General features: G+C 40.9%; 1 protein-coding gene across 7 annotated transcripts in view; it reads left to right on the forward strand.

Moving 5' to 3' along the window:
* The window catches only part of PANK1 (pantothenate kinase 1), a 46,604-nt gene that overhangs the window by 18,990 nt on the left and 4,905 nt on the right, over positions 1 to 22,709 (forward strand). For 5 of the 7 annotated variants that reach the window (XM_068139725.1, XM_068139728.1, XM_068139727.1 and 2 more), the window contains 4 exons: positions 9,630 to 9,982; positions 18,087 to 18,340; positions 19,931 to 20,107; positions 20,545 to 20,668. In XM_068139725.1, the coding sequence (XP_067995826.1) occupies positions 9,647 to 9,982; positions 18,087 to 18,340; positions 19,931 to 20,107; positions 20,545 to 20,668 (891 nt within the window). In that variant the 5' untranslated portion in view covers positions 9,630 to 9,646. Of the gene's footprint in view, positions 1 to 31; positions 693 to 717; positions 1,158 to 9,629; positions 9,983 to 18,086; positions 18,341 to 19,930; positions 20,108 to 20,544; positions 20,669 to 22,709 lie in introns of those variants that run through there. The other 2 variants (XM_068139722.1, XM_068139724.1) reach the window with 2 other exon arrangements.

Consider the following 22,709-nt stretch of genomic DNA (forward strand, 5'->3'; position numbering starts at 1 on the left):
CCGGTGTGCGCCAGCGAAGGGCGGGGGGGGTTGGTGTCACGGGAACGAAGTCATACCGACATTGCACGGGGTGCAGGCTCCTAGCGTGACCGTGTCCTTGCCGTCCCACACCGTGCGACTGAGGGCCCGCCCCGAGCCCCCCCGCCGCGGCGCGCTCCTGGGGCTGCGTACCGAGCCCTGCAGGTGACGGACGCGGCAGCCGGGAATGCGCACATTACCCGGGGGCGGGGGTCGCCGCGGCTCAGGCGGAGGGCGGTGGCCGCCCCTCTGCAGCGCGCTGCGGCCAGAACGCCTGCGCCGTGCGCCACCGCCGCCGGGGGGGCGGGCGCCGCATCCCCAGCGTACAGAGCTGCGGGCACGGGCGCCGGAATGAACGGAGGTTTCGCCGCGCCCAGCCGGAGCTGAGCCAGGAAACAAAGGGGAAGAGGCAGCCGCCATGGGAGAGCAGCTCCGTGCCCAGCCCGCCGCTCCGGCAGGGCCGCCACCGCCCGCCGCCGCCTCCTGCTCCCTGCTCGGCGGGCTGCTTCAGAACGGCTTCCACCCTTCGACCCAGCCGCTGAGCAGCGGCAGCTGCGGGGAGACTCCGCACGCGCTGCTGCTCCGCTCGGAGCTGCCGCCGCTCAGCCACGGCTCTCCGGCCAAGAAATGCAGGCTGCGCCGGAGGACGGACTCGGGCCGGCGGCACAGGCCACGTAAGTGAATGAGCGCGGCGGGCGAGGCGCGGCACTGCGGGGTGGCGCTGGTAGAGGTTGCCCGCCCGACAGCCTCCGTGTGGCGCTGCTGCAGTCCGGCCCGCCTGGACATCGGCCCGGTGTCAGGCGGCTAGGGTCTTGCACCGCCTCCCCTGCGGAGCGCCGCCCGGCTCCCGCGTCCCGGGCGTTCCCCCTGGCCACCGGCTGGCCGGGCGGGCGGAGCGAGGGCCCCGGGTGTTGGCCAATGCGGCGGCGGCGGCCGGCCACGGCCCCGCTACCGTGTGGGCCGGGCCCGCCCTGCGCCAATGGGGCGGCGGCGGGCGGGGAGCGGCGGCCCGGCACAAACACGGGCGGGCGGTAGCTATTGCGCTGAGCTGAGTATCGTGTCAGGCGGCGCCCAGGTTACTGACGGCCTCCGCTGCCTCCCAGACGCGCTCATGAAGCTCATCGTGCCCAAGAAGCACTGTAAGTAGCGCCCGGGCCAGGGAGGGGCAAGCCTCTGCTTTCAGTGTTGGGGAAGCACTGCGAGCATAGTACGTGTGCCTTTCCTTTCTCCAAGCGCTGTTAGAGTTAATTAATAAAAAAAAAAAAAAAAAAAAAAAAAAAAAAAAAAAAAAAAAGGTAGATACTGAGGCTGTGTGTGTGAATTTTTCAGACTGGGAAAAGAAAAAAAGATAGTACATTGTGAACATAATTAATTAATCATATGCTTTTTGTAAGCATCACCTGTGGGTTTTGGTTAGAGGGGTGTTATCATACTGGCCCCCTACTTGATTGAGGTTTTTTTTTAAGGCTCTGAGTCTCTCCATACTTGTGTACATAATTATTAAGATCTGTTGATTAATACCATGTTTTACTTACTTGATCATAGTTACTTTCCTATATGTAGGTGTGGAACTATTGAATAATTCTATGGTAAAGTTTACAAGTAGAGTAGAAAAATTGTTTCTTTGCACTCTCACTTCACTGGCCCTTCAAAAAAGCCAACAAATGTTTGCTGCTTTGTTAAAAGTTCAGCGTGTTCCAAAAGGGTAATCGGGGATAGTCAGGATCACGGCTACCAGCTGCCAAAACTTAAAGATGTTTCTATTCAGTAGGAAGTAGTGTGCATTCAGCTACTCCATTTTTTTTTCTGTCTTTATTTTGAAATGAATACCTAAAAAACTTCTCTGTATAAGCAGAACAAAATAGGCACAGCTAGAGCTTTGGCTTTCACAAGACTACATATTAGCCAGTGCCTTCTCCAGCTTTCAAGTGTTTTTTTGTTGAGCTTCGTATACTGCTTTGCCTTTAGAATCTTGTGTAGTAATTATGTAGTGCTCACAGTACCTTTTGTAAGTTAGTCTTCTACCAGATTTAACATACTGGTGACCAAGGCGTTCTCTGTCACAAACTGGTTTTGCAGCCTTCATGTAGCTTCACATTCATCTACTAACAATGAATGCAGCACTTGGAGTAACTTTTCATTTGAATTGGTATAACTGGGAAGAGGCAGCATGTGCATATCAAGCTCTTCATAATAATAAAAACTTTTGAAACAAACAATAAGGCTTTTAGGGATTCTTGTAGTTGCTTGAATAAGAAGGAATGAGATATTTGGAATTCCTTTGCCATCTTGAGGGGGGAAAAGAGTCCATCGCTGTGAAGAGATGGATAACTGGCTACATCGCCCAGCCTGTATGACAACAGAGACTTCAGTCATGGAGTTTTAATGAAATAAGACTATAATGAAAATAGCAAATGAGGGAAGTAGTTTGCAAAACTATTTTGAGTGCAGTTTCTTTGCTGAATAAAACACACAAATGCTTGCCAATCCTACAATTTTTAGTTCCTGTGGTTTATTTTGTACAAGAATAGAATTGCTATTTAGTCCTGCTGTAAAATATGATAGCCTAAATTAGTTACATTATACTCATATTCTCCTGGTGCTACAGGGCCTTCCACTGCATCTAAGGTGAATACTACACAGTCCTGGTTTATTTAATTCATTTTTTTATTTAATCGTGTTCTTTGCAGATGTTCTGTGCTTAAGGACATGTTGCAAAATGAAGTGCAGTTGCCACATGTCATGGACTTCAGTATTGATTGTGGGGTGGAAAAGATGATGAGATAATTGACATTTCCCAATATTTCAGCAAATGAAACCTATTTTCTCCAGCAATTAATCCTTTAAGTCCTTATGAATTAAATGTTTTCTTGAGTGTTCCGGTTTTCTGCCAAAGTGAAGTAGGCTTCTATATACCCATCTTTTTCCTATCTGAAAAGGAAAGATTCTGTGTGAAACCAGCGTGCTTTGCTGATTGGCCTCTGATGAGAGAGGATCTGGGACTAATTTATCTTTGACTCACCTACTTCTGCTGAGAAGCTTGGTTTTGCTTTGTTTTTTTCTTTAGATGAACTAGAGTTGGATGCTAGCCTTTCCAGTTTAAATCATTAGTGCAGACCCTTTATAAGACTAGGGTTTGCATTACCTTTCTGTATCACAGCACATCATCAATACACATACAGTACCTGTTGGAGTGTCTTCCGCTGTGAAGTGCTCCAGATGAGAGTAAAACACTGAAACTGTGTGAGTTCTGCAAACTTCAGAAGCATGTCATCTCATTCAGTTTAAATGTGATCTTTGAATAGAAGAAAGAAAAAGGAGTTAAGTGCTTCTGTGGACCCCTGTGAAACACCATTGTAGCCAAGTAAGGACAAAGATTTCAGCATGCGGTTAACTATACTGGTGCTTCACAGCAGTGTTCTACCACAGATGTAGGGAAGAAGCTGGCTGCACATCTTAATTCTGTTGCTTTTCTTAGGATAAAGCTTTGGAGTCTCTAGTCAAGTCATCATCTTGCATCTCACCTCAGGTCAGCTGATAATTGTTAGGGGTTAAAGAATGTGTGTTTTGAGGCATTGTGATCATTTAGCAATAGCACTTATAAGGCATATTTGTTATAATTTGTAAATGCTTCAAGTTGTAGCTTCACAGCAAAGAATGCTTTCAGCCAGTGTTTACATTGTTGCACCTGTGGTGTTTGGCTGCAACATGATGTAGTACTTAGCCAGGTGGAAACTGTGGAAAACCTGGGCATTTTCACCTGTCACTATATTAAGTATGGAATGCCATGGTTATGTAATGCATTTTGGTGAAGAATACAGGAATGAAAGTGGTTTTGGTCTTGCTATTGAATAATACCATGTTATTGGTTACTGAAATTCTGTCCAAGGCATTGGAACATTCCACAGTCTTTTAAGAATTACTTCAGGTGGCATGCTGCTTGAAGTTAATCCCCATTTGATTTGGAGTAAGGGTTGCCTGAGGAGTGGGACTGGTCATAACAAACTGAACTGTATGGTGTGTTGTGGCCCAGCAATCCATCTTATCAGTCTTATCACAAAGAAAAAAACTTGCCAACAGGAATGGGAAGCTTATGCAGACAAGACAGTACCTAACCTGATGAAAACTATCCAAGAATGAGATTCTTGGTAGGTAATTATTGCTGCTTCTATCTTTGTGTGTTTGGCTTTTCTTTGTTAGAGTCGTTTTGGTTGGTTTGGGGTTTTTTTGTTTGGTTAGATTTTTGGTTGGGGCAGGGGGTGGTGTTGTTTTTGTTTGTGTGTGTTTGTGGCTTTTTGGTGTTTGGTTCTGGGTGTTTTTTCCCCCGGCTTGGTTGTTTGTTTAATTAATTGCTACAGACTAGGTAATGACCTAATCTGCTACAGTGCTACTTTCAGAAATCAGCTTTTGGTAATATTTTTATTCAGTGGAAGACAAATGCTTCCTTTTTAGAACATTTTGAGCAATCCAAGCATAACTGTGTGAAGTAGAAGTAATTAAAAAATATATCTAAACTATTACTGGCTTCTATTTTAACAGAAAGCAGTTTTCACATTCATGGGTGACTCTTAACTTTTCTGTTCTTATTTTTGTTTCTCTCTTCTACTCCTTATTAGAACAGGAAGTTCTTTCATCATTGAATCATCAAGCTGTGCAAATGAAATGGAAAATGTAAATTATGTAATAGGATTTCACCATATGTATGCCCAGAAAGAAAAGTAGCTGGACTTAAGATGTTTTATCAGAGATATTTGTGGCTAAAATATCGGATTTGTACCACCATTCAAATTGTAGGTAAAAGAATGAGATACTGTATATGTTCAAGGAAATACAAGTCCTATAAGAGAGATGTATAAGCTGAAACAAGTTTTGTAAAAGAAGAAACCTTCACAAATTGGTAATAAATTAACCTAGGGTCCAGGTAAAAGGAAGAAAGTTCTAACCAGCAAGGATTCAGGCACAGTCTGTTTTTAAGAGTTGAGAAGTAAAAAGATTCAGCTAACCTAATGTGGTAGTTTCTTAAACATACGAAAAGGATTACCCTTGGTTACCTTCTCTAATGGGGGGAAATGTTAATTAATGACCCTGGAGTTGTCTTTCATTCTGACTTCCTCTGACCTCTGTGTCATAATTTGATATTTATACTCCACACACCCTCCTTATATTTTATGTTAAGCACAGGATTTTTAAAAATCACATGTGTTCAACTAATGCAGTATGCCTTATAGGTTCATAGTCTTTTAAAAGTCTCTGCAGAAACTAGGTAAAATGTGACATGGAATTTCTCATGGGTGAACCTTTCCCCCAGATAACACAGCTGTTGGTGTTCATCAGGTTACTTAACTTTGCAATGCTGTAGATACCTTCTGTTTGTGTTGTCACATACTTCTGCAGCTAAATTTTGGAGTAGTTGAGATTTTTATATCAAGACAACAGAGGAGGGCAGTTAAGGGGGAAAGGACCTGGGGATTTTAGTGGATGGAAGGATGACCATGAGCCAGCAATGTGCTCTGTGGCCAAGAAGGCCAGTGCCATTCTGGGGTGTACTAGAAGGGCTGTAGTTAGTAGGTCAAGAGAGGTTCTCCTACCCCTCTACTCCAACCTAGTGAGGTTGCATCTTGAATGTTGTTTCCAGTTCTGTGCCCCTCAGTTTAAGGGAACTGCTTTCAAGAGTCCAGTGCAGAGCCACAAAAATGACTAAGGGAGTGGAACACCTTCCTTATGAGGAGAGACTGAGGGAGTTGTGCTCTTTAACTTGGACAAGAAAAGAATAAGGGGTGACCTCATTAGTGTTTATAAATATGTAAAGGGTGAGTGCCAAGAGAATGGAGGCAGGCTCTTCTCGGTGATGCCTGATGACAGGATAAGGGGCAGTGGGTGCAAGTTGAGGCATAGGAAGTTCCATGTAAACATGAGGAAAATTTTTTTCACTGTGAAAGTGACAGAACAGTAGAACAGGCTGCCTAGGGGGTTGTGGAGTCTCCTACTCTGGAGAGATTCAAAACCTGCCTGGATGCATTACTGTGTGATCTACTTCAGATCCTGCTCTGGCAGGTGGGTTGGACTAGATGATATTTTGAGGTCACTTCCAACCCCTAAGATTCTGTGAAGGCAGTAAATAGTTGGTGGTGGTGGTTGTTAAAGAGAATTAGATAAGTGAAGTCTTTGATTTATGCTAGACTCCTAAGAATGCATGATCATCTTTATAATTTCTGAATCAGTAATGTGATACACATAGGTATTAGTGTTCTTGTTTTTATGACTTACTGCAGTGTACTAAGAGTAGAATAGTTCCATTTTCTCCACAACAATAAACTACATTGATCCAATAAGTATATTGTATACTGACTGAGAGAAATCGGCTCATAACAGTCTTATCAGATAATTTTAGTTAAATACATTTTTTTATACTGTGAAACCATTTCTGCAACACACTTTTCTTTTTTATTCATAGTAAATCTCACAATTTTTAATAACTTAAGGTGTAGATGTGCTGGATCTCACTTTCCCCTCCTTGCTTTCTTGTCTTTTAATAATTCAATAAACTAGTCATTTATTCAGGTTATCATTTAAATGCTGGATTTCCAGTTTAAAACAAACACCACCACCCCCCCCAAAAAATAACCCAACCCAAAACTTCCCCATTTCCCTTAGGTTTGTGGAGACTACATCTACACAAATCCCTACCTTTCATTGTACACCTGGATTGTAGCATAATTTTGGAGGCCTCTAAGTGGTCTTTCCCTCCATATTCAGGGAGTCAGAAGAACCCAGAAGCACTTTGTTGCCTGCAGGTATGCTCCCATTAGCAGCCTATGCAATGGTGGTAGGAAAGTTGAAATGTGTTAGGTATCAGCTAAGGTGAGTTATCTAAACATAATGCAGAAGCCTGATGGTCCTTCAGTGGTACATTTTGGGTTGAAATGTGCTGATAGCTAAAAAAGATACAAGAAGTAAATTTTAAAATAATCTCTGGAATACAGAAGTGTTCTTACTGTGTCACTGTAGTTGTACAGAAGTTGTATGAATTTCATTGTGACTTACTAGGAACTTTGAGACTTGAGTGTTGTCCCGATTGGTCAACCAGTAGGTTGTAGGTTGTTTTTACTGCAAGTGATTCCAACAGATAGCTGATGTTAGCAGCTGTGAAGAAAACTAAGCTGCTCTTCTGAGTGACCAAAATAGAGGTTATTGTGGACTGATCTTGTGGTCTTTATTTGTGCTGAGGAAAACTGCTGCTCTTCTAAGAGCAAAGTCCATTTCTTTCTGCAACTCTGGCTCACAACGAAATTAAAAGAGCTTAGATTCACAGACAGAATAAACTAAAAGTGTCTTGGTGTTTCTCCTTGCTCCATAAATATGTGTGCCTGTCCCAAGAACAATACAGGTTTGAAATAATGTCATAGTTGTTTGTTACAGTACTTATTTGATAATTATTTTGTTATGACTTCTCAGAAGATACAAAAAGTCTTGGCAGTCACTTAATAACTCTCGATTGTTAGTACTTACACTTGTGCTTGATAGGAGGATGGGATGCTGCTTCTGATAAAAGCTACACTATAGCTTTAAAGCAACTGTTAGTACAGGTAGATTGTAGTAGGTTTTGTCCTCAATGTAGAGTGCTGAAAGTTGGCATGCGCTTAGCTATTGAAGGTCATTGAAGGTGTTCAGAAGGAGACTTGATGGGGTGCTTGGTGCCATGGGTTAGCTGTTTGGGTGGGTTGGATTGGTTGATGGGTTGGACACGATGATCTTGAAGGTCTCTTCCAACCTGGTTTGGTTTATTCTAATAAAGGTTTATTCTAATAAAGGCTACAGGCTAAAATTAAACTTCTTGCTTGTGTAGTTAAGATGCATTCAAGGAGGAGGCTCACAGATCCAGTGGGACAGATCATTAAAGTTCTCAATAGCTTCAATAAAAATTTGTGTGAATCGCTAACAGGATTGGTGCTCTGAGCTTCACTGCACTGTAGTGTTGTATAGTGTGGACCGGAGCACTTTTGCTTACATAATTACCTTGTACTTTCAAATGTCTTTGAGTTACACGTTAGTGTATGGTAGTGTATTTTGCCTTTTTAAAATAAGGCCCATTTTAAAAGCACTTGCTATGAATTCTTACTGTTTCAGGGAGCTCTCGTGCATCTGTATATATTTTATCTTCTCAAACCTTAAACTACGTTTCCATGTCTTTGTGTCTTGCAGCTTGCATGGCATGGAAAAAGAAATTAGGACTTTACAACAGGTGATAGAAGGTTTTCCTAGAAAAAGTGATTTGTAAACAAGCTACTTCATGGGAGTTTATGCATTATGCCTGCCTTGTCCTTAGGGAAAGGGGAGAGAAACTGATGAATTAGTTATTTGGTATACAGCAATGGAACAAAATAACTATTTTAAACATCTGACACTTAAAGAGTGGTTTGGGAGCGAGACGTTTTATTAACAGTTGTGAAATTTACTTTCAAATTATTCAGACATACAAGAATGATGCTGAGACCCTTATGGTAAGAAGTTAAAGCCTCTAAGCTCCCTTCAGCCTGAAGTTGAGTAACAGTCTGATTACGTGAGGAAGAGCAGTGTGATCAGTACATGCTACGCTTATTAAAATCTTTGCCTCGAGTTGTTCACATTTAGTTTCACTGGTAGAAATATCAGTAATGCATCCGGGATGCCCTAGGTGGTAGAATCACACACCTAGCAAGTCTACCTGGCTCTCCCTAAAAGCAAAGATGACTGTGTGACTGGTATTTTAGAAATGGGTCTTAGATATTAGCCACATACTCATTATTTGCAAATTAATCTTAGAAACATTACTAGCCTTGTGCAGCACCTGTGTATAGACTTTGCATTCTCACTTACAGCTTCTTAAGCTGACATGGCTAAATATGTAAAATGTATGCATGTGTATATAAGCAAAGCAGACAGACCAACCTAGTTCAGTTAGTATCTTCTGTCTGCCTGTTCTCTGTAGTTATTTGCATTTGGTATTAACAAAGCAAAGGCTTTGGTAGATCTAGGCCATCTTTGTCAAATATATATATATGCTGAGAAGCAAGTGGTGGCGTCTCCTGTATGGATTTATGACAGGCTAATACACATACCAGCAAAGGGAGCCTGTACTGAAAGAAAAGGACTGTGAGTACTAAATACTGAACCTAAACCAAGGCTTTCTCATTCTGCTAATTTGTGCAGGTGGTGTAATTTCAACAGAGGTAGTTCTGATGGGTTGAGAAATCTTACTCTCCTGTTTGGTTATTTCTTTCTCCCCTTCTTTTATAAATTGGCGCCAGGAGACAAGATTGGATGAAATGCAGTCAGTGTGCCCTGACAGGAGGTGCTGACTGAAGAGTAAACATTTTTTCCTGGGAGAAAATTCTTTCATTTTATTAAAACTTCATTCTTTAGAGAAGAATATTTTGAGATTATTTTCTTCTACTTTTTAAACTGATGCTTTATGAAGTTTTGGACACCTCAGTGCCCCTCAGCTTTTAGGAGTAGATGCTGCTGCTGTGACTACACTGAATTATCGTTGAGCAAATGTTTCAAGTGATATGGCTCACCCATGTATTTATAATGACTTTCTCTTTCTTTCTCCCCAACCTCCTTGTCCTTAGCTTTTCCATGGTTTGGAATGGATATTGGTGGAACATTGGTTAAACTGGTCTACTTTGAACCTAAGGACATTACTGCAGAAGAGGAACAGGAAGAGGTGGAAAACCTGAAAAGCATTAGGAAATACCTGACCTCCAATACAGCCTATGGTAAAACTGGCATTCGTGATGTCCATCTTGAACTGAAAAACTTGACTATGTGTGGACGCAAAGGAAACCTGCACTTCATCCGCTTTCCCAGCTGTGCCATGCACAGATTTATACAGATGGGTAGTGAAAAGAACTTCTCCAGTTTGCACACTACGCTCTGTGCCACAGGAGGTGGGGCTTACAAGTTTGAGGAGGACTTCAGAACGGTACGTGAACAGTTGGAATGGGTTTGGGAAGAACTCCTTTGGGAAAGCATCATGGGAGTCCTGCTATTAAAACTTGCAGAGAAAATATTTTTTGTGTATTCAGGCAGACTTAAGAGTCTGGAAGGCTGAGTGTGGAGCAGAGGGAGAAAAGTGTATGAAAGCATGATGGTGGCAGCTGGATTTTTATTCCATTTCTGGGAGTATGTCATGTGAAAGGCAGTTCACGGGGTGAGCAGATGCCCTAGAATTTAAAAACAGCCTCTGCAGGGAGCATCAGAAGCTTATGTAAATCTGAATTACTTGAATGCTGCTGTTTATATAAACTTCAGCAACAGTCCTAGCTCTTAGGTGAGCACACTGCAAAAACGGGTTGTGGCAATGGAGGCATAGAGAGCCCTTCTACAAATTGTATTATAGAGATAGTCATTTGGAGACAGTTGCCTGTTGTGTATCTTCCTCTACTGAGATATATCTTCATTTATTTTCTGTAAAAGAATGACTAGTCTGCCTGTGCTGGTGCAGTCTCACTAAGATTCATGTGAATGATTCACTTGGTAGGCTGGGCTGACACTTGCACCTCTAGCTTTTGACCTTGTCTTGAGGGCAAGTGATGGCTGCTTCAGTTTAGGGAGCTAGAGTACTGATTTACCAACTGCTGTTGCCTGCAGTCCTTGGCTTTGTGTGCTTTGTTTTAATTCCAAACATCCATTCCTGCAATAAAAGAGATTACTTTTCTTTGGCAATACCCCTCTCCTACCAGATAACTAGATCCTCAGGAGAAAGATAATGCTGTAAGAAATCACCATGAAGTCTAGGAATTCTTGTGTAGGTGTAGTCATTGTCAATAAATGTTGGACATGCAAGCAGCTCGCCTAATGAAAGGTTATCAAGTTTCCGAGCTGCTCTAGTAGCTTGCTACTAGTGCCAGATTTCTTACTGTGGGCTGGTTGCAAGTCTTTTATGTCTTAGAGACTACTGATGATTGGAGTCTCAAAAGTTTTAGTTTTGTGTTATGTAAGGATGTTGGCACCCCAGCAGGACAGTGTTACTTAGTGTGCCTTCAGTTCAGGTGTTTGAGCATCCTTCCATGTGTCCAGGGCATTCTCCAGTGACAATGGAAGGTCACTTTGAAACTTCCTGAAGAGGTTGACTATCCCTTTGAAATGGTTAATCTTCCCAAATTCATCTCTTCTGCATCATGTAATAGCAGCTAGAAATGCTTACTTGGTAAGTTCATAACCCTCTTTCCCACAGCTCTATAGTTGAACTGGAAGTTACCCAGTGGCTATAGCAGCTAGGCATTTTTTTCCATAGCTTTGGCTTTGTCTGATGTAAAGATGCAAGTTTGCAGTGAGGGAGCAGTCTCTATCATCTCTGCTGCAGTAGCTGGTGAAGCACTGGAAGCTTGGGATATTTTGCTAGCTATTGTACGAAAATGCAAGGTCATAGAGCAAGTTATTGGTGGACTTAGGAATGAAATCCCATATCTTTGCAGTGTTAGTTTGCATTTTGTGTGTAGGTAGTTCAAGAAAAACACTATAATGGTTGGCTGGGGTGTCCTGTAACAGAGCAGTCAGTGAAGTGCCCTCACCTGACTGTGTGCTTTGGAGGCCTTCTCTTGGCAGTTATCCAGTTCCACACCTTTATAGCAAGTATTTCTTGGCTCAAAGTGTGGTATACATAGAGTATTACAGAAGCAAAATACTACCTGTTACTTGAAGATTTGCTTGCTTAGTCTCTCTAGGAGGGCTGAGTGTCCTGTGTCCTGACACTTGTATTTTCCTACTGCGTTAGCTCTTGTAGCAGCAGTTGGCTGTCTCAGTGCTTGCAAATTGATGTTGGACAACAGTTTCAGGGCTGCACTCTCAATGCATTGAAATGTTTGTTGCCAATACTTGGTCACTCTAATGCACCTGTAGAGGTAGAGAGAACATGTGCCAAGTCTAATATTTTGCTGTTGCAGGTTTCAGTATTGTATAATACCATTTATGGAGGAGGTTTTAAATGTTTCTGTTTCTTAGAAACAATGTAGAAAACTTTGTTTGATGCAATGAACAGCATTTACAAATCTGGCTAAATGCTAGGAAGCTGACTAACTGATAAAGGTAACATGCTTTTGTTCTGAACTCTTTATTTCCCTATGTACATGCTTTTAAGTTGTTTGTCTTTTGTGGTATTTCTAAATGCTTATGGGACATCAGAATTGCGTAGAACTGGGACAAAAGATCCAACATATTGCAAACCAACATTTGAATCCCAAAGAAGCAATCATTCTATAATTACAGCAGCTTTTTCTTCCTTATGTTGTTACTTGCCTGTTACAGTCTCTCAATTCTGAATCCCCCAATGAGTTAGGTTTGGTTTAGACACCTCTTTTGCTTTTGTGTATCAAAAGTAAAATTGAGGGGCATCTTCTGTTTACCCTTAGCCTGCCTTCCATGATATGGAAAGACAACTAAATCTACAAAGCTAGCTTGGTTTACCGGTCTGCTCCCTTTCATGTAATCCATTCTGGTGATAGGGGGAGACCTGGAGAAGACTCCATGGACTGCTTGGTGGCTGCAGGCAATAATGATCAGTAGCCTGGAAAATCGTTTGATTAATTCTGAAGATGCGAATGCTTCCCCTAGAAGTAGGAAAACCGATTCTAGACCACAGAAATAATTTCAGCAACCATGTGGTTATACTTAATGTTCACTGAAGCACATCAGTAATTCACTAAAAGGACTATTTCCAGCTTAGGGGAGTTTTTTCTGGGTTGGTTTGGGGGTTTTGTTGGGTGTTGGAGGAGTTTTTCCATGTTGTGTGTTGCTGTTGTTTGGGTTTTTGTCCCCCCTTTCTGAATGTCTAATCTTTATGGCCTTTTGACTTCATTTTCAGTTAGCAGTGGTTTTAAGGCATGGATGAGTCTGTTGCTTAATCCTCCTGCTCTATTGCAAAATTCACGTTGATTTCAATGGCTCAGTGGTGGAATTTTTGTGTTCCTTTTGTGAACAGGCACCTATAGAACCTGACTTAGCTTGGTAGAAATTTTACTGATGGCTTCAGTGGAAGCAGAGCCTGTACTGAAAACCATAACTTAATGAAGAACATTTGAGGCAGGGGAGGAAGGAAATATGTTACCAACACAAAATCAGGCCTTGACTTGCCCCATAATCTGTAAGGGAAAAAAGCTTTAAGAGTTAACTTGGCTGTTGGAGAATGATTTTGTTGTGCCAGTTACTAGCTGATTCTAAGGACTGACTTTGTGGATGACCCATGGACTGTATTTACCTTAAAGCAAGTGAACTCACTATCCTGTGGTTTAGTATTAGTAAGGTGTGTAACTCTAGATTAGTGTAAGACACTCAAAAATCTTGTTGTACCTCATTTGCTTGAAGAGGTTGGACACTGTTGCTCAGGCCATAGGTGCTGGCCTGTGGTGTGTAGACTGGGCTGGAGTTGAAAGTGGCATCCAGAGAATGGGTGAAGTAATCATGATGCCTTCTGTTACCATGAGCACAAGAAGCTAAAACTCTTCTAGAAGAAAGGGGGAGAAGCAACATGCATCTTTTCCTTGTCAAGAGAGAAGGAAGAGGTCCTTGCAGCTAGCTGGGCGAGAGGGCAGATCCTCTAGAGAGGATCACAGACAAGTGCTTTGTTTTGCCCCAGAGCTGGTGCAGCCTATCTTATCTGCTTCAGCTAATGCTGGGCTCACTCTTTACTTGAATTAGATTGTCCTTTGAATGCAAGTAGGTATTTCTCAGCCTCAGGGTGTGGAACAAAGCAGGGTTGCAGTTTGAGGTGAAGACAATCAAAATACAAAGGAGTTGAAGTGTGTGTTTAGGAAAGTTGAAAGAAAAAGCTAGACTGTAAACTATTATAAGAAAAAACTGGAGTGATCCAGAAGGCATATAAGAGCCAGAGTGATACAGAAAATAAGGCAATTGTAACTGATGATATAAAAATCTGCAAGATGTAATGTTCCTAACAGTTTCTTTCGGGAAAAAAAAAATCATATTTCTTATTGAATTTCCATGAGACAGTAGAACTCATAGCTGCATTTAGGTCTGGACATTCCTGTGCTTGATAGAACTTGGTAACAGTGTAAAGATTCAAACTGGATGAAATCTTTCATGAGTTGGAGCTTCACTGAAAAGGTGTCTGCATGCCAGTGTTGATCCATTAGACTTCAGCTCCACTCCATGTGTGTCATGGATGCCCTCAGCTAACTTGGGGAGAACTGGGCTGTTCCTGTTTTCCTTGCTGAGGTGGAAATATTTGCCATAAAGAAACAAATGAAATCCAAGTCTCTGATGCATGTGCTTCTATGCTTCAAAGCAGCAGCAAGTTGGTACCATGTTATTTTCTTACTGTTTGATACTTGGATACAGCTAAATATTGTTTTACGTCATCCATATTATTAAAAAACAGAACCCAACAAAGTAAACAAAAAAGTCCACCCGAAACTTGGACAGGCAGTGCCATTTCCCAGCACATCTTGCAAGTGTACAGGAGGTGAGCTTTCATTCTTAAAATGGCATCTGTTTGCAGACACAGCACACCTTGTGTACCCTTGAAATCAGATGAGTTTTGTGAGTCTGTTGCTAAGGTGTGAACTGTCCTGGAAGTGTTCATTACTTCCTTGTTGTGTTGCACCTGCTTGTAAATGTGTTTGAAGTCCTGAGTCCCTTGTTTTGATGGTCCTGAAGCATTAATTGAAATCTAAAGTGTTTTCCTCCCCAGTATTTAAGAAGCAGTCTAAAATAAAGAGGAATTTCTACAGACTGGGTGTGATGCATAAAAATTGTTCTCTTAAAAAAAATGTACATATGGTTTTCCTGTAACCATTGTAAATTTTCCCTCCAGGGTCCTGTATACTACTTTGTTCTGCAGTTCTTCCTCTCATAGCACAACTTTGAGATAAAACTCTTCTAGAGAGGCACTATGCTGAGTATAGTTACAGGAGTGTAAAACAGGGTAAGTTGACCATTATGCTATCTGCCTTCACATTAGGAATTCTAAAGGGATGGAAAACATCTGCAAATGCCCTTTGAAAAAAGGTTGTAGGGGAAAACTTCAATTAGAGTGTGCTGCTACATGCAGCTCCCAATTTCAGTTTGCATTTTTGCATATAAACTTCAGTTCCTGCAAGAAGAGGTTTGAACAAGTAAAAGATGAAGACCACTGGAGTGTTGCAGATCAAGTGGCAGCACCAGAAAACACACGTTTTCCTACACGTTACGATGTTTACAGGCATGTCTTTCATGATGCAGTTTTGCTGCTTAAGTCATTATGAGCAAAGAAATGAATGGAGAAAAGGCAGCTCTAAATGCAGAGGAAGGGACTGGGAGTTGTGACTCTGGCTCTGTCTTGACTTCCTGTACAAGACTGTTACTACATTTCTTGCAACTGTGCCCTAATTTGTGTTCAGAAACACTGGTGGCTCACTGGGCTGTTTGGATCCTCAGAGGTCTGGTGGCTGCAGAGCTTGTGGTTCTCTGACTGAAGGTGAATAGATGTGGAATAGTGATGCCAACCTTGGTCGTTCCAGAAATTAAAACCAAACTGCTGTAACAATGCAGGAAAATAGTTGCAGTCTGCTATGAATATCATACATAAAGGAAGGCAGTAACAGGGCTTTCCTGCTTACACTATATCATCTGTTAAATATAGCAGAGAGCTATAAAAAGCAGAAGAAATTCTAGTATGTCTTTCGTATGTGGAGGGCTGGACCTCATAAACCCCTCTTTTGCTTAGTGCTTGCAAAAGAACCTTTGATTAGTTTCTTCTGTCCTTACAAAATTGTTGGGTTGACTGGAGAGTTTGTGGAAACAAGGATTTTTTTTCTTTTGTCTGTTCTTGCACTGATGCCAGAAGTGTTTTATCTTAGATTTGTATGGCTTCCTTGCTTTTATCATGCAAGGTCTGTCATCAATGCTTTCCTATTTATAAACCTGCAACATGGACGATACAAATGGAGCTTGTGGCTGGGTGTTAGGCCTATGGGAGGTTAGAGGATTTTGTAGGGATCATAAACCTGCTGATGACTTGTCTTTGTATAACAGTTCTGGTTCCTCACATGAGTGATTTTTTCATACTATGTCTATGTTTGGTCATGCTGAATCAAACGTAGACAATAAGGTGAGGAAATTGAGACTGCGCGGCGCACAACCTAGAGAAAGACTGTAGTTAGTATAGAATCTTTCCATATTTTGACTAACTATGTGCAGGATTAGTTGGATTTTAACCAAAGAAATCTAACAAGTGATGACTTGGTGGGCTCCATGCAATGTCTGTTGTGAGACAGTGCTTGAAGAATTGATTAATGCCCGGTGTTGTGTATCTCTTAATTGCAGCTTTTCCTCTTAACCTAATCACAAGAAATTGCTGAAATCCAAAGGAGCCTCAAGTTTTTTTGTAATGTTTCTTTTAAAAGTGTGTTCTTCTGATTCATGTTTGTCCTTTTTATTTGCTGGCTGCATGGTTCAAGTCTTTTATGCTGAATTTCTGCAATTGTAATTGTGTAACCATGTGGTAACCAAGAAAACAATTATGAAAGGATTACAAATGTTACAGGAGGAAATACTAAAACCAGAAGAAATAATGTCCAAGTGCCTCTATTGCCCTGTGAATAACTGAGTCTGTATTGAGGTCTTTGAGACTGTTGATTTGATTCTTTTGGGCTTATTTCTTTTATATGGCTCCAGGATTTGAGGACTAGCAAGCTGGACAAAGAGGCAAACCAAAGCGTAGAATAGCTGTTTCTTCAGGCAGGTTAGAGCTATGTGCAAGCAGAGAAAAAACCTTCAGGGGAGAGATTTAAATAACTCAAAAGAATGTAACGTATTAGCCGTGCCTGTTCTGCAGAAATGTCTTTCCATTTTATATTGGCTTACTATACCTTCCAGAATTGAAAACAGAAGGTGATTAGCCTCACAAATCTTCATTAGCTGTTATAAAAACATCCTCCTATATGCAAATGTTTGAGAACCAACTGTATTGTATAACCTCCTTTTGTACCTTATAAGCTGTTGCTTTTTCTGTTATAAAGCTGAGTTAGGTGAGACATCCTTAGCACGTGTGAGGATGCAGATGATTTGAGGGAATGGATGAACAACTTTACAGTTATTTATTTTCTTCCTAAAATAGTCTAAACCTGTTGTCATATGAAAAGAAGACTTTCTACAGATTCTCAAAATAGGATACAAGGGCAAAGGAATGAGATTTCCACCTGTATTAAACAGGCTTCTTGGCAAGTAGACTTGTTCAAGTACAGTCATGGGTGACCTGTGAGATCTCAGAGGGGAAGTTCTTTTTAAGCTCTTAGAGTTGTTTTTCTACCTTCTCTTATAGTTAAATTTTCATGAACATTTTGCTGGGAGCATAGGTCTGACAGTGTTTGGGTTTTTACATTGTTTTTCACCAAACACTGGGAATACTTGATTATTTATGAGGCATTTGAAAGTACTCACTGTAATTTGAAGAAACAGCTCTTTTGGATTATTGGTGACATATACAGGGGGAAAAAAAATAATGGAAAGCTCTTAAGCATAATCCAGTGCATATGTAATGCATATTAACATAAACATGTCAATTTTGTAAGGCTTTAAATATCTTGTTCTTTAACTGAAGTTCCTTGATCTTAGTGCTTCTATTGAATATTTCATTAAATTGCTGGGAAATGTTGTTGGATGATGAGTTAGAACACTTTGCATCCTGAGGAATGCTGCTGTGCAGGCATGTGTCAAGGTAACTGTCCAAAAGCTGCAGAATGCAGCTCTTCATGGAATGGGGATGAGGGGAAAGAAATGGGTTGTTTCCCAATAGTGGTGGGGGAGGAGAAATGTTTCCTGCTTGCAGAGCAGAGATTGTCTCAAGGGCAAAGGAACTAAACAACATTACTATGCAGCACATCGTTGTCTTGGAAGGTACCCACTGTCTGGCAGATAGCAAGATCTTTTTATTTTTGACTTTGTGCTTAGCCAGATCTTTGTACTGTTTAAGGAGCATAATGTGTTACTATTAAAGTGATCAAAGTGCTTCTGCAGAGCCTTTTGTACTTCTCAGTGTTATATTATACTAGGAAATGTTTGTTTATTACTTTCTTGTTGTTCTTTTGCAGATTGCAGATCTGCAACTCCATAAACTGGATGAATTGGACTGTTTGATCCAGGGCCTCCTTTATGTTGATTCTGTTGGTTTCAATGGCCAACCAGAGTGCTACTATTTTGAAAATCCTACAGATCCTGAACAGTGCCAGAAACAGCCTTACTGCCTTGATAATCCATATCCTATGCTGCTGGTTAACATAGGCTCAGGGGTCAGCATCCTAGCTGTGTATTCTAAGGACAACTATAAAAGAGTTACAGGATCCAGGTAAACTTAGTTTCATGTTCTTTTAATTCTGTTTTCTTTCCCCATTAATGAAGGGATAGAACCAGACAGTGTGACTAGCATACGCAGCCCTGAATTGTGCTTGTCTTCCCATTTCTTTTAAAAGCTCACCAGCAGCAAGGCTGGAATCGTAGGATTCATTTAGAGAAAGGGTCTGCATCTGGGAAATTATTGATGCAGTCAACTGTAGTTACAAATGTGTCCATCCAGAATAGTAGTAACAATACCAGTAGATCTGCTTCTTCCTTGTACATGTAATTTTTAATAATCTTAAAAACAAACAAAAAACCTCATCAAAACAGAAACCTAAAAGACTCCCCTTCCAAAAACAACCACCAAAGAAGCTTTTTGGATTTTCCAGGGTCCCTTCCAGAGCTGCATTCGGTTCCTCATTGCCTGCTGCACGTGACTGTCTGTGTCTTTTGTTGCTTTATCTGGGGCATATCTTTGTCACAATAAGCCATGAGCCACATTTCTGTGTATAGTACAGATGAACACAAGTTGAAGGGAAAAGGAATTGGTTTACTTGTAATTCTGTTTTTCACGCATAGCCCTTATGATATCTTTAGGTGTGCTTCTGATCCTTTCCACTGAAAGGAAAAGCATGTCTGCAGTGGGTTACTGACTTGTTACAGGTGATGAAATTAATACTGTCTTGTGGCTGGTGTGCAGAGCTTCCTGCTATTCAGATGCTGAATGTTACAGTGCTGCAAGATGTTCTTTAAAAACTTGCTGTAACAATCCAAGAGTACTGAGTGGTTTCCTTATCTGACCTCCTCTGCTTGGTTTTTTTGTGAATGGCAAGTGTAGTGTCTTTCTGATACTCTTGTTTACAGTGACTGCACTCAGTGGAAATAGGCTAACTTTCTCAAGTGTTAAGAAAGAATGAGGAAGGACATGAAGGCTAGTAAGTTGAAGTTGATCTGTTATGACTGAAGTCCAAAGTAAAATCTTAATGAATTAGTTAGAAACCTATTATGCACAAATACTCATTGATAAATTTATATAGTCAGTTGATATCGTACTCGAGCCCATGCAATATACTTAAGTGAATGCTCCTCCCTCAGTTCTTTGGAAGGCTGAGACTTTCAGGGCTGATTCCAACCTTACTTTGAACAGGAATCAAACAGACTGTTTCCTGCTACTGGTCAAAGGTAGAAGATTGATTTTTGGCTGCCTCCCCCTGCTTAGGTACTCTGCTACTTATTATTTTGTCGCTGACTTAAGTGAGCTGCTGGCTAATCATTCTTGCTCAAGGAAAACTCACTAGAGTGCTCCAAATAGCAAACTGACATCTGCAGTGTTTGACAGGACCTTGTTCTTAGCTAACAGTTTACTTAGCATATTTTTTCCTATTTAAATATTAAGGATTTGAGTAGTTCAGTTAAAATCACACTGGATGCTATTTACGCTAAATAGAAACTCAATTTAGGGTGTTTGTTTTCTCTGAGCGAGGAGTTCCAGGATAACAGTTGGTAGCTGTGCAGACAAACAGTGTTGCTTATGGGAGTCTGAAGAGCTGTAGTGAAAGTTTATTCAAGCTACTGGTCTGAAGGAACTGTGCTTTTTCAGTCTTGGAGGAGGAACATTCCTGGGCCTGTGCTGTCTGCTGACTGGTTGTGAGACGTTTGAAGAAGCACTAGAAATGGCCGCAAAAGGAGACAGCACCAATGTGGATAAGCTGGTGAAAGATATTTATGGAGGAGACTACGAGCGGTTTGGCCTTCAAGGGTCTGCTGTAGCCTCAAGGTATGTATTAATTGAACTGGTCTTAAGGAGTTCCTTGAGAAACTTACTCTGGTTGCTGATATGAGTGTGTGATCCCTGGACTGTGCACTATGTCCGTGTGGAAATGTCACTCTGAATGTGTTGTTTGGTTTGTCCTTGGATCTCTCACTACCCTTTGCCTTTTTTTCTTTTCCTTTCATTTTATTAAAAAAAAAACAAAACAAACCTCCAGGTATTAGCAATGCTTGATGTAGCTTGCTTCCATTTAAATTACAGTTATTGAAGAAGGGTCTTTGCTCATTGATCTGCCTCTCCAGTGAGATGCCTTTTCACATTTCAAATCTGTCTCGAATCAGTGGCTATCAAATCCAAGCAAATCTTATTAAATAATAACATTTCTGAGGGCTTTTAGCACTCCTAAATAACTTCTATTAAAAGGAATAATCTTCCTCACACAGCTTTGGTCATATGATGAGTAAAGAAAAGAGAGATTCCATCAGTAAAGAGGACTTGGCCAGAGCTACTTTGGTCACCATCACCAACAACATAGGTTCTATTGCTCGCATGTGTGCATTGAATGAGGTAAGACAGCGTATTTACTATGAGCTTAAAACCTTTATAAACAGAATTGATTGTCAGAGTACAAAAGTGCAAGCTGTTGCTATATTAGGTGTGAACTGGCCTTGGTAAATAGGACACCACATTAAACTTTTATTAAATTAAACTTTACTGATTTGTGTTGTGTATGCTTTAATGCAAAGTGTGGGGTGCTTTGAACTTCAAGTTGGTTGAGAGTGAAGAAAAGTGGACTGTAAAGATCTCCTTCAACTGTTGATGCCAAGAGCTGTTCAATTGCTCTCATGCTGTAACATACAGACATTAGCGCCTTTGTAATCCAAATTAACACTTCCAATTACCTTGTAGTTATTAATGGATCTTACTGTGCCCTGACAGATAATTTTTGGTTGGTTGATGGTTGTTTTGGTTTTTGTTGTGTTTGTTTTGGGTTTGTGGGGATTTTTTGTTAAATAGTGTTTTGCTTGGCTTGTTTTCATAGCATGAGTTCAGATGGTGTATTGTGTTAAATGTTTTGGTAGATGTGAGATCCATTCTATTGGGTCTGAAAGAAGAAAAGGTGTGGTCCATTTTACTGCCTCAAACTCCTCTCAGATGCTTGCTGGTTTCTTTCCTTTGGGCATGGTAACTATGGATGGATCGTTCCATTCATGTAGCTTTCCAGTTTCCAGCAGTTTAAAAAAAGAATTGACAAACAATAAAACACCATTAAAAATAAATAATTCCAAACATTCAGGCACTTCTCTTGAGCACACTCACATAGCCCCAGAAAAAACCCAAACCAAAACCAATTAACTCACTAGTCTGCCGTATCATTTTATTGGGTCCTTTCTAGCTTTTTGCTTTAGGAGAAATAGCAAAATAAGAAGTCACTAGTGCTTTGGGTGGGTCTTGGTTTGTTTCTTTTTTAATAAACTGTTACCCAATCTCCCTTTTGGTCTTTTCAAGACAGAAAGTTCCTATTCCTTAGTTTTCTCTCTTACAGAAGACACCATGTCACTTTTCTACTGTTTAGTTTTGCCTTCTTAATCTTTTTACGGTTCGAATTTTGAGATCAAATGATCTTCATGACTGTGGTTGCACAATAAATTTCTGTGATGGCATGTTGATAATTATTTTGTTCTAAATTCTTTTACTAAGAGTTTGTAGTTTTAAGAAACCATCCACAGTACCATCTGTCTTTCTTGAGTTGTGGTGGCTGATTTGGAATACTGAATCCTGAAGGCTTTCTGTCTCTTCTTCCTTCCATTTGTGTCATTTAACTTTTTAAACTGAAGCTTCAGCTGCTATTTTATTCCTTAGACACTGGGTGTAAGTCTCTTCAGTATTGTTATGCTGTTAATTTTTCATCCTTGCTCTCCTGAATAACTTTTTATACCAATAAATGTTGTGTTTCTTGCTAGTGTGCTCTTCTAGAGCACTTCCAAGTATCTTGAACAGTCCAAGTCATAGTGTAAGCCCTTATCAAATGCCACTGATAACCTCCTTTCATTGTGAAAAGTGGCTGCAGACTTTGTTGGGGGAGCAGGGCTTTGGCAATTTGACTCTCAGTCAAGATGATTCTCTTTCAGTATTCTCTTTGCTTTCAGCTTCTTTACAGTGTTGCCTTGTGGCATGGAGTTCAAGCAGCATTGTACAGGGCTATCAAAGCATGGAGAGCTGCCACAGGGAGCCACGTGCAATGCATTCAGAGGAAACAGGCTACTAATAAAACTAATGCTTCTGAGTTGCTGTGAAAGTTCCTAACATCCTTGTTTTGTGGGCAGGCTTACTGAAACTGGACGTGAGCCATATGATTTTTCTGAGGATTGCAGATGTGTAAAGTAGTCTTCATTTCACAATGTCAAAGCAGAATTTCTCCAGCGCTTGAACTAAATTACTTTGTCACCTTAGAGAATGAAAACTTTATTTAGTAGCTTTACATACTATTTAAAAAAAAAAGTGCAAGTAAGCTAATCTCCAGCTGGCTTGCTCTTGGTAGGGGGAAGTAATCCTGCTCTAAATCATCTTGACACCTAAATTGCCTTCGGGATATACAGCTCTGATT

This window comes from Melanerpes formicivorus, unplaced genomic scaffold (genome assembly GCF_026170545.1).
Source record: "Melanerpes formicivorus ecotype bairdi unplaced genomic scaffold, bMelFor1.0.p_v2 SCAF_6, whole genome shotgun sequence".
Lineage (NCBI taxonomy): Eukaryota > Metazoa > Chordata > Aves > Piciformes > Picidae > Melanerpes > Melanerpes formicivorus.